We start from the raw sequence: 12123 nt of genomic DNA on the forward strand, positions 1-12123 counted from the left end.
ACGCATATTTCTGCTAAAAATACAATAAATGCATGGCTTCAATCACAGATCCTTGCGTGTGACTGCTTTGAACTCGCAACTACACGTGTTTATTGGTTTGTGCATGTTAATCACAAACCTCTTGCTCATCATGAGAATGAATGTGTATAAGTGCAGCAAGAAATACTTTTTACCATTCATTTTTGAAACTGCTGGGATACATCATAACCGAGACACGAGCTGATCACAGCCTCTGTTCTTGTTGTTAGAGGGTGAAACAAGGTGATATATAAAGAATATACAGTGGAATTATTTCCTTACGTTCCAAGAATGTGACAAAAATAACAGTACAGAGCGAGAGCCATGAGGTAATTAGCTGAGCTTAGAATAGAGGTTTGTAGTAGGGAAAAACAGAAAGTCGTGCGGTGTTCAAATTAAAATGTTCAGTTTCGGCAAAGTTAATAAATGAATTTATTTCATTTTATTTGTTTAACTTGTAGACCACGTCTCCAACCCATCGCTCCAAAGCTACCAGTAGCTCACCACTCGTTTCTGAGGAGATCGCAGAAGGTTTGAACAATCTGTAACATAGACCTAGGCGGGTGGGTGGGCCAGATATACAGTATTGACAGCCACCTATGTATATTAGGAAACACTGGATTTTCCTCTTAAATCTTATATTAGAACACTTTATTTGACACTTTTCAAACCAGTTTGGCCACAAAAGAGTTGTGCCCTCACCCAATTGGAAATGTAAAGAAATGTATACTGAAAAAAGCATGTACGTACTGTTGAATTTAAGCTGTTGTGATACCAAATGTGTGCGAATTGTATCCATTTGTGATTGATTACATAAAAGAAGCTTATTCAGCTGGTTTGGGTATGTGAATAAATGGTACTAAACATGAGGAGCTCTCAGACATTTTGTTAAAATAGTTCACAGAGGAAAAAAGGCTGGAGACCCCGGCAGTGGCAGTTACGAGCAACTCACCTGTACCTCTGTTACACAAACACCTGAGAATAATATTGTTTCATTTAACTCTGAAAAAGAAGGCTAATAAGCATATTTCTTCATTTGTTATACTATTGCATCATTACTATTACAGAGTGAGAGAGAGGGACAGAGAGATTCGTACCAGAAACAGTGAGTAGCGGTCTGCAGCAATCAGCTCGTTGATGTGGAGGAAGATTTTGTGGCAGAGTGCTGTCACATCCAGATGACTTGACACGTCCTTCACCAGCTCCAGCAGCCTGGCGCAGCGGTCACCCCTGCTGCCACTACCACCTCCGTTACCACCTCCCCCACCTTCACCCATCACTGAGCCCCGGAGAGGGACGCTTTCACGGTCAGCGTCGCTCAGAAACGTCAGAGAGCCCTCAGAGTCTTTAACCACGATGGGCCGGAGCGGCCTGTCGAATTCTGACGCTGAGATTTTGCGAGTCGGGGTGCCGGGCGCCGGGCTGGGGACCGTGGCCGGGGAGGGGCAGCGGTTTTCCAGGAGGCTGAGGGTGGACGGGAGGATGTTTAAGGCAGAGGTGGGGCAAGGGTCTGTGAAGGACTGGTGGGCCCGCTGCTGTGGAGGATTTTCTTTGGAAGCAGATGGTTGAATAGTGTGGACGCGCTCAGCGAACCAGGCATTCACCATCTCTCTGTGAAATGGAAAAAAAAAAAAAACATGTAACAGTTTCTTTGACATACTGGGCATTCTATATCTGAGGAAGTGTTTCAGAGGTACTGTAAGTCAGACATGATAATACCACTTGAAATAATCACCGATGACAAAAAAAAAAAAAAAAAAAAAAAAAAAAAGGACCACTGCATGTGAATGTGTCATTGGTTATTGCATGCCACCAAAACAGCTCTGACCCGCTGAGGCATGGACTCTACAAGACGTCTGAAGGTTCCCTGTGGTATGTAGCAGTAAGAAATTTGCAGCAGTTACTTGAAACTTGATATTTTAAGTTACAGGTCGGCGCTGCTGTGAATCCGATTTGTTTCAGCCCATCCTGCAACACCTTGTGGCCAGTTCAAGGTCTGTCCCTCCTCGGAGTACTGTCAGCAGGTACGCACCAGTTCTTCACTCGGAGAACCAAACACGCCTTGGAGTTCTAAGATGCTCAGACCCGCTCATCAGGCCACAAACACTAGACTCTTGTCAAACGCACTCAAGCCTTTATACCTGAACATTTCTTCCATATTCAACAAAGTGACCAGGAAAACCAACTGTACACTTAACATCTAACACCCAGACCTGAACAGTTTGTTGCAAGAGAATCAACATCATTCCCTTTATCCGTGAGTAGTATTAATGTTTTGGTTCTTTGGTGTAGATCAGCTGTAGTTCATACACAGATGTTATATTCTTGTCAGTTAAAACAAAGCACACATCAAAGGAACGAGTTGATACATAAGACACGACATTGGTTGACATGTAGACAACGATCAGAGCGGCATCACTTATCATCCACCTCAATCCTGCAAGAACACAGATTCTCCCCAGTTCCTGTACCAAAACATAAACAGACATCCATCACAAGCTCTTTGTCTAGAAAATTCATGCTACCACAAGAACTGAAAAGACAACACAGAGCAAATATGGCATATTTGGAAGAAGGGCACTTTTTTAGTGCACTGTATAGTTGTTGTTGTTGTTGTTGTTGTTTTTTAAAACATCGATTTCCAGATCGAGATGCTTAAAAACACTGTTTTTAATTTCTTTAATTTTATTTTTGTAGTTTGTCTTTAAATGGTTTAAAATATTTAATTATATCTGACGTTTTAATCTATTTGGTTCCGTGCAGCACTTTGGTCAAACTTTGTTGAAATTAAATATGCGATATAAATAAATCTGATTTGACTTAAATATTTTTTTTTTTCAAATATCAAATTGTTTCAAACACCACAGGTGGTTTGAATATTCAAATAAATTGTCTGCAATGTTTAAAGTGTTTTTGCCCACATATGCATTTATCCACTGCTTTCCTCTAATTCCACCAACAAGACCCAAACACACTCACACCATCTTCCAGTCCGTCATGAAACCAAATTCCTAACTACAGTCAGCAAAAATATTATAGTGTTTGTCATGACGTCAAATAGAAACACAGAGGATGCTTTTACATGTCAATCCCATAAAATGACTCAGAAATCTTTGGTACCCAAACAAAAACCTTTTCTATGAGATTTGGCATCAAATGTTGTGGTCAGGATTACAGAGCTTTCACAAAAAGTCCATATTCAGCATTACTCATAGTGAGTACTAACTAGTGGGTTACACTGGTTTTCCACAAAATTATGTGGCTAAAACTCAAGCAGACTGAAATAGAACAGCAAAATTCCCTCAACTGACCAAAGTTGGCCAGGTACACTTTTCCTAAAGAGAATAGGAGCAGAAAAAATGGCAGAATATGAAAGAAGACACCAAATTAGAAAACTACTACTGATTATTTACATTCCTGGTTACCGTCTGTCATTCATTCTCTGTATAAACCTGTGCAAACGCTTCCTTCTTGCATGTTGGCTCTGAAACTGATGTTGAGTTTTAAGTGGGAATATGTAACTTTTGCTGAGCAACATCAATGAGAAGGAGTGAAATGGGACCAAAAGAAGGAAAAGAAAACATGTTGGGAGGTAGCCATGCTGGTGGTTAGCGAGGCTACTTCTTGTTTTATTTTATATGAAGCCACTAAAATGTTATCCATGACAAACTAAAATGTAGCCACGCGCTTACACAATTAGTCAATAAACTGCATAATGTCTGATAATATTAGCTCCCAATAGCACCACAAGCGGCTGGTCATACTAAACCAAGTGAGGATGTAGCAACAAAACCAATGAGAAGTTGTGTTTAATTGCTTGTTAATTCAAATTTTCATTTGTGAGAGGGAGAATGTGTTATTCATTCTTTCAGTATTTCCACAAGGTGTTTTTACCTTCAGTACAATAAGTAACAATCAGCTTGAGCTACTATAAATTAATCTTTAAACTTAACAGAAGAAAGCCATAAAGGATTTTTTAGAATGAGCTTTGCTTGCTGGAGTTGAAAGTAAATGTGTCAGCATGTCCTTCAACCAAATCAAATCCAAAGTATTTTTTTTAAACATCATACATCTGAAAACGTTTTTTCATAAGTATATGAGAGCTGTCTGCCAGCTACAGTCAAACTATGAAATAGAACAGCAAATAAGAGCAGTTCTTAGCAGTGACAACAGAAACAATAAAGCAAAACTGACCTCAAAATAAACGTAAGGTAAGTGAGCATGCTGAGGGAAATTAATGCTGGTAGCCTGTTGTGGATATATTCTCTGGGCACACACTGAGGAAAAAGAGCTCTCTTTTACAAGCTGACTTTATATGTAATCAGACAGAAGATAACAATGTCTAACACCAGTGATAAGGGAGACAAACATGCAATAATAATATTAGTAATGAACAGTATCCTATTATTATAACGGCAAAATCAAAGCACACTTTGTCTTTAGTCTGTGTGTGTGTGTGTGTGTGTGTGTGTGTGTGTGTGTGTGTGTGTGTGTGTGTGTGTGTGTTTTGTCACAGAGGGTGTATGTGTGTGTGAACAGTACATTGTAAGGGATTACGGAGAATCTCTCGACTCAGCCGGCACATTGTCTAATCAACCCACTCACATTTCAAGCATTCACGTCTGCTTCAGCTTTTCTGACACACTGAAGGTCGAGTGACTCATTCTGTTTTCAGGCGAGTCAAAGGCCCTGTTCACCTGAAGGCCAAAACCTGGAGAAGATGATTTAAATGAGAAAAAGTGCTGGCCGTGACATTAACCTGGTATCTTGGATCCAGATGACCATGTGTCTGTTCTCTGACTGCGTTGTGTCAAAGGTGATCCGGTTCAGTCCTTCTTACTCTGTCTCCCACTGAGCTGGCTGCCTCCCCACGGAGACGACCCTAATGTATCCAGGGGAGGCGTGGCCGAATCAATACCTCTCTAAGAAATGCCTCTCAACCAGAACTGCGAAATGGCTGATGTGTGCAAAACTCTTGCACACGTCAACTGGTCAACTTTTGTTTTTGCTTTCATAATGTGGTCAAAAACAGCAGGAGAGGTGAAAGAAATAAGTCTTCTAACAATGCTTTTTTATGGAAAATGTTTCAAGATGAATTGGGATGTTTTGCTGTTGCAGAATGAGGAGAAAACTGCGCAAAGTTACCACGATGGTTTAAGTGGATAAATGGTTTTGAAGGGGGTTTGTCACGAAAACAAACACAGCCTCAGTGTCCTGATGAAGTGCCGCCAGATCGATCAAATGTCCAGATATGCTTGTCGCAGAAGTGCCGTAAAACGACTGTCTGCTACCGCTCCAGAAAAACTGATCCGGAATCTGTTTGCGTAAAAAAAAAAATTAAATGGATAATTTGAGCCGAGCCGCGCGCCTGAGGTCTAAAACAGAAATAAGGTGCTTGCATGTGGAAGGCTTGTATAATTATCACGAAGGGCCTAATCAACAATAAGCACTTGGAATTAAACGGAATAACTGGCAGCAGTAAAAGTTAATGATTACGTTACATACGTGTAACTCTCGGAGCTGTTACTGATTGTGAAGTGGATGGTGAAATAAAAAATAATGGTGAGCTGTGAGACGGTGCGAATCACCGCAGCTCTGTGACATCCACAGCTCTGCAGGTAGCACCTGAGTGGAGACGCGCGGTTTCTCGCAGACCCCCCCCCCCCCATTCTCCTCCACTGGGGAGGATGTTCAGTTAGATTAGATCGGTTAAATTGTCGACAGGTAAAGTGACACCTATAACAATAATTAAAAAAAAATAATAATAATAAAAAAAAAACATTCTAAACTAACAAAGACAATTTAACGGATCCTGATTGGTTGCGGGGCTGCACAAGAAAAGCAAAAATAGTTTATTCCCGCAGGAAACTACACTCCCGTTCCGGCAGGCTGCACATAAACGGACCCCTCCACGCTGTCCCATTTTTTTTTTTTTTTTTTTTTTTTTTTTACCTTGACGCCTTCCTGATAAAGTAGGAGTGCGTGAACTCCAAGTGGTCGTCCAGCCACGCTTCCATCCTCTCGTTTTCCTGGGAACAGCAGTCCTCCATGGCGCAAAGGCGACAAGAGTGTCCCCCACTGTGAGCTGCGGTTACCGTTTACATCTATACGTGGGACACCGGGTACCGAATAATGTGAACGGAGAACGAGAGAGAGAGGGGGGGGGGGGAGAGATGGGGTGGGGGGAGGGAGGGAGGGAGGGAGGAGAGAGCGAGGGGGGGGGGGCTCGAAAAGAGAGCTACTCGCGGCCCGGTCGGTCGGTCGGTCGGTGCGCGCGGATCATAAAGCGGTGACTGTGTGCTTCCCAGCTGGTGAAGCGACTATGGGAGAATTAGAGAGAGAGAGAGAGAGAGTTAGAGAGAGAGAGAGAGAGAGAGAGAGAGAGAGAGAGAGAGAGCAGCTCACAAATACAAAAGTGTTACAAATATGAAAAAAATATAGAAACAATGTAGGCTATAGGTTTCCAATATTTATATAATGTAATACTATAATAATACTTAGGGCACTATAAACACACTGGAAAAGTATAAAGAACATTACATTGTCTTATGGTCCAAATTAGAACATAAGATTAAATTGCCTAAAAAAAAATTTAAACTAGTCTGAATTAAATAGTTCCAAGTGGTGGTGTTTCATTATCTATACTGTATTGACATTACACGTTGATACATATTTTATATCGAATATTAAAGAGGAATTACAGTGACTTAATATATCAACATCTGTTTAATACCCCATTAACAAGATGAACTCTGAATTCGATGAAAAATAAACACTGTGTAAATGCGTGCAGAATGCACGGATCAGAACCCATATGCTCAGCCATATGTGGCCGGGCTGGCGCTTTGATTGGATCTAAACCAGGTGAAATTGCAATCTGTAAATCAGGACCACATTCTGAGAAAAGACTGTCTCTCAGCCTTAAAGGCCGCCTAACTCGCCTCTTTCTGCTAACTCAAGCAAGCCCAACAAAAGCTACAGGAAGTAGCAGCAACTGTAACTCCAACAGCGTTGCTTCCCTTAACATGGGACACAATATATCTGTAGAAGCCAACAAACTAGTTTGCATATTGAGATTGGATGAAAACTGTAAATGCACAGACCCATGGTTGGATGTGAGTATCCAGATAACATATGTAGACATTGTTCGCATATTAATACCAATAGGGATCAAAGGTCTTGGAGAAGACTGCTGCTTATGTTGGGAAAAAGATCAAACAAACTTGTGTAAAGCCTTTTGTGTCTCCATGGGAGCTGCAGAGCTGCATGCAAAATCACCTTGTTCATTCATTCACTACTCCCTGTATGGCAGATAAGTGAGATTGTGGACACATCATCATGATTTTCCAATCATTTTTTTGCATTTACAGTATAAAATTTGGTGCACTGCATTGTGGGATTGTAAGCAGAAAGAAGGTTTTTTTTTGTTGATCCATTGCAGACTTTTTTTTGACTACGCTAAATACTGAACATAATTAGACATTCAGAATTTGAACACTCAAATAAATGTAAATGTATGCAATATATAGTCGATAGTGAGTCTAGGAAACCAGCAGAAACGGATTTTTTAAAAAAAAAATTTTTACTCCTCCATTTCCCATAATGAAACTGGATAGCATTTCGTTGTTAGACTTTCCCTCCATGCTAAATAACTGTGCCCTTTCAACTTCTATAAATTACGCTGTCTGAGGCTCTCTAAATTAAATCAGAGAACCTTGGATTACATTATGACATCATCAAGGGAGATTTCCTCAGATTTAATAAAGCTCTACAAGAGACGCAGAGGACGTTAGCCTATATAGGGTTTTTTTTCCTTTTGTAACTGCACATACTAGTTATGGCATTCCAAAGAACTGGATGTAAATCTGTCTCATCTCTCTCTCCACCTCTTTCCTTTGAATATACCCCTTTCATAAACAATCTGCGGGAAAACGATCTGGGAAGGTTGGAAAAAAACATTCCGACACATTCCCTAAGGAACAATTTCTTGAGTTTAAAGATATATGATAGTTCCTAGAACTGCTCTTCTGTCTTTTTTATTTCGATATAATATTGTAAACAGGAACATGAAATGATCTACTTGTGAAGGTATTTCAGGGAAACATGATAAAACTTTTCTTGACCTTGTTTACATGGTTATGACAGAAGGTCTTGTAGATCGGGTAACTAACAATATTTCTGGCATAATCTTTAAAGGTTATTAAATAAAAAGTTGGCTCTCATGAGTAGCTCAACGTAAAGTTCTTCAAAACCAAACCCTACTGAACTAATACTGTCAAATTTCAGACAGGAGTCCAAATCCAAGATTGTATGTTGCTGCATGTAGCAGAAGTTAACTGTAGGGTAATTCAGAGGAGTAGTTTTGAGAAGACCAAAGTTTTGACCAAAAATTACTGTAAAGTCAGCTCCAACCGGACCTCACTCGGTCAAAACAGTATTAAGTTTCAGATTGGCTTTGCGTTAGGCAGCAGAACTAGCTGAGAGTAATTTAGGGTATCATCACAGTTTAGTGTATCAATTAACCACGACAGAACCATAGGAATATGAAGAGTTTAGATTTTGTGTTGAAAAGTATATAGTTAGTTAGTCTGATGTATTTTGCCTCTTCGATGAAATAATCATAGGACACTTAAACTCTAAAATACATAAATCATTTCATCATGTTTGGGGCATATAGTGATTCCACACTTAGTATAACGTACTATATTTGAGCATGTTTGAGCCAGTCCAGTCCAGTACATTTAGTAAGTCTGAATGTTGTACACTGTACCCGACAATCCGTGCAAAGGTCCGTTTGGAAGAGGCAGACTTGGGTCCAGATCAAACTTTTTCCACATGGGGTATGACAGCTAATTGTTTCGAATTAGGGAAGTGTACTGCTGCTGAAGGTATGACATCAACATTACTCAATTGTCTGTCATCTTTTTAAACATAAAAAAAAAAAATCAGTTCTCTGCGCCAGCAGTCTCCTTAGAAATCTGTTTTCTTGCACATGTCGAGTGTCCTTCATGCCTGTGCATTCAAGAAAAAATCAGCAGCAACCTTAACTCGAACTCCATTGTAAATTTACACAAAGGACCTGTACCAATTGGATTTGTTGCACATTTTTACTGTGTACACAAGTGTGGCATGCATGATTTCATAAACGTACTGGGGTACAGGAATTGATGTGAATGCAGAGCAGCTGGGGAATTTGTGATTGAGCACGGTACAGATGGATAAGACCAAATCTGGAAGCACACGTACTTTGAATAATCATAGGAATTTTATAGCTCAAGTTTTTTGATAGCTGTTTTTTATATGGTAAAATAAATCAGACAGTTATTGTGGAGAAAAAGACAGCATTTTACCAAAATGTACCATTAGCTAGAGTTCAATGCAAACATGACTGACAATCATCATGTTTCAAATTCCTTTGGGACCTTTGGGAATCATTGTCATAAAAATATGTAATTCTTCTCTATACGAAACATAATATAGGAGTTTTTTAATTCAGGTTGAAGGTTGAACATTTTACTGTCAGACAAGCTGTTTTTCCCTGATTCAAGTTTTTTTTAAAGCTCTCAGAAACAGAGCAAATACGCATATTTCCCAAAATGTTAAACCATCTGTCAAACAGAATGAAAACAGCAGGGCACACTGATAGTGTAAAAAGTCCCTAGAATCTTACAACTGCGCAGCTTCAGAGATCTGAACACTGATGTGGTATTGGGCAAATTAAAGTGACAAGAGTACCACAGGAAACTCTCCACACAAATGTTCAAGAATGTAACACAAATATTGTATGGCCCAAACGGCATTATAAGTACAATAAACTTTAGAAACAAATATATACACATGCCAGTCGTGAATATAAATAGAGTACAGAGCAACACAGAGTTTGTGTGCCCTGATTTATCTTGTTTTTTACATCATGATGCACATTTATCATCTCCAGGGAATGAATAGCCTCAGAGGTTTTTCCATTCAATTTTGCTCAGATTGGGTTTATTCTGTTCAGATTTATAGTGGATGCAGTGTAGACCTTTTGGCCTCAGTTTATTCAGTTATAAATTCCCCAGAGTTGCAGATGGCTCCAGTTTCTCACACCAATAAGCCAACAACATAAACAAGGCAAATATGAACAGTGAGAAATGTGTGAAAATGCTGTAGTAAGAGAAGAGAAACACTGAATACTTTTCAGACATCACAATAAATTCAAAGATTGTAAATATGAGCACGAATATTTTTTTCTCGATCAGACAGCTGACACCAGCTGGAGTTGAGAGGTGGTGCAAACAGAGATAAGTGAAGAAATTCCTTTGAAAATACAAAATTCTTCAGAAATTCAGCTCAGATCATTTTCATCATTTTCCATCTGCTTTGATCCTACGTAGCCTGTACACTATAATTAGGCTTCTAATTACACGTAAACATTTCACAATAAACCTTGCAGTAATTAATTTTTCAATTATTCTGTGGATCACATATCTGGACGAGCTCACGATATTATTGACAAAGTCTAATGGCTTTTTGCTTGTGTGTCTGATTCACTGTGGTGTCCCCTGGTGTCCTCCCAGCTGGACACTCGGCCCCCACTGGTTGGTGTCACCTTACCAGCAGATGGTGTCTGGTCGTCTTGGGGTGGGTGGGGGGGGGGGGGGGGATGATCCATCCCAACCCCCTCAGAGCCTCCTTCCACTCTCACAACAGGACAGGACCTTTTGTCTTGTCTTGTAAGATGGACAAGGAGGGGGACAAAAACAGATGCAGCTTCTTTACTCTTATGACCTGTGTACTGTCTCCCTATTGTTTCATTTTGCATCGTCTCTTCAAAGTGTATTTTATTAATACACAGTATGCTCTGTATATGTATGTGTTTGTTGCTCATGGCCTGATTATAGCAGCTTTTTAATTGTACCTCATCCTCAATAAAAAAAAAATAAAAAAAAGACATTCAGTTCTTGTGAAATGTTTTATTCTATAGTGCTTTCCCAGAATGTATGCTCCCCAACCCTACTGTAAATGTTATCATGGAAAACAGATGCAAATAATGCACAAGCATACAGGTAAAAGCATCCACCTGTCTATTCATGTATCAAAGGGAAGTAGAAAACATGTCGAGCACAGACAACGAGATATGCGCTGGTGTAGGTTTAGCAGACTTGCTGATCATGCTAAATGCACACTGAAGCCTAAAAATACTCTTTGAGTTGCGGTTACGCATGCATAGCATGCATGGCACGTGGGCAGTTTCACCGGCAGTGTACACAGTTGTATTGATTACAATAGAGGTCTATTGTCCCATCAGCCACGTGAGACAGAGGACTCAGAAATGGGGCTGAGACACTTTCTGACACCATGATAGATTTTTTTTTTCCACCAATGCTGACTGTTCTGAGAGGATGTAGACACAGTTGTACTGATATAAATACCAAAGTCATCTTGCTAACACGCTCGCAGTCACAATGCAAACATTCCATGGTCAGCATGGATGTATTAAGAAAAACTGAATACCAGATTACAAGATGGCCCCATTTAAAAAATATATATATATATTTATTATTGAACAATTCTTTATGTGTAAACTACATGGCTTGAACGTTTTGACAGGATCAAGGATTAAGGATCAGGTGCATAAAAAGAGGGGCACAAATCAAAATGCACAAATGGCACAGCTTTTTTTTTTACAAATATCATATTCTTCTACTAAGTTAAAAAGTTTCAGTGCATTTTTTTTAACAAGGGCTTATATAAAGAAACTCATTATGAATAAACATTGGCTTGACTTTCAGACACTTGCGAATATATATTTTCCAAAGAACATGAATGTTATAATCCAGAAAGTCATCTTTGCTTTTAACAAGTCCGCAAACAATATCTTCTTGAAGAAGTTGGAAACCTTTGGGTAAAGTCTGTCATATACATCAAGCCACACAACTTCAGCATACACTGGAAATACGAAAGGTTATTAAGTATCGTCACAAAATGTACAATTCTTGGTTTCAATTCCACATAATTACGTTTGTTTGCCTTTTCCTAAAAAGTTACAAAAGGGGAAGGCATACGGAAGGAGAGGAGCCCCACAAAGAATATATGCCCTAGTTCGATCACAATAATGTTACT

General features: G+C 39.6%; 1 protein-coding gene across 2 annotated transcripts in view; it reads right to left on the reverse strand.

Moving 5' to 3' along the window:
* pde5ab (phosphodiesterase 5A, cGMP-specific, b) overlaps positions 1-6298 on the reverse strand; it is a 61027-nt gene extending 54729 nt beyond the window's left edge. For both annotated transcript variants that reach the window (XM_069159114.1, XM_069159113.1), the window contains exons 1-2: positions 5971-6298; positions 1116-1629 (exon numbers count right to left, since the gene is read on the reverse strand). In XM_069159114.1, coding sequence (XP_069015215.1) covers positions 1116-1629; positions 5971-6068 — 612 coding nt within the window. In that variant the 5' untranslated portion in view covers positions 6069-6298. The remainder of the gene's footprint in view (positions 1-1115; positions 1630-5970) is intronic.
* Positions 6299-12123: the final 5825 nt, after the last annotated feature.

The sequence above is a fragment of the Embiotoca jacksoni genome, unplaced genomic scaffold (genome assembly GCF_022577435.1).
Source record: "Embiotoca jacksoni isolate LCO1_2020_lvr unplaced genomic scaffold, fEmbJac1.0.p SCAF_24, whole genome shotgun sequence".
In the NCBI taxonomy this organism is placed as follows: Eukaryota; Metazoa; Chordata; class Actinopteri; family Embiotocidae; genus Embiotoca; species Embiotoca jacksoni.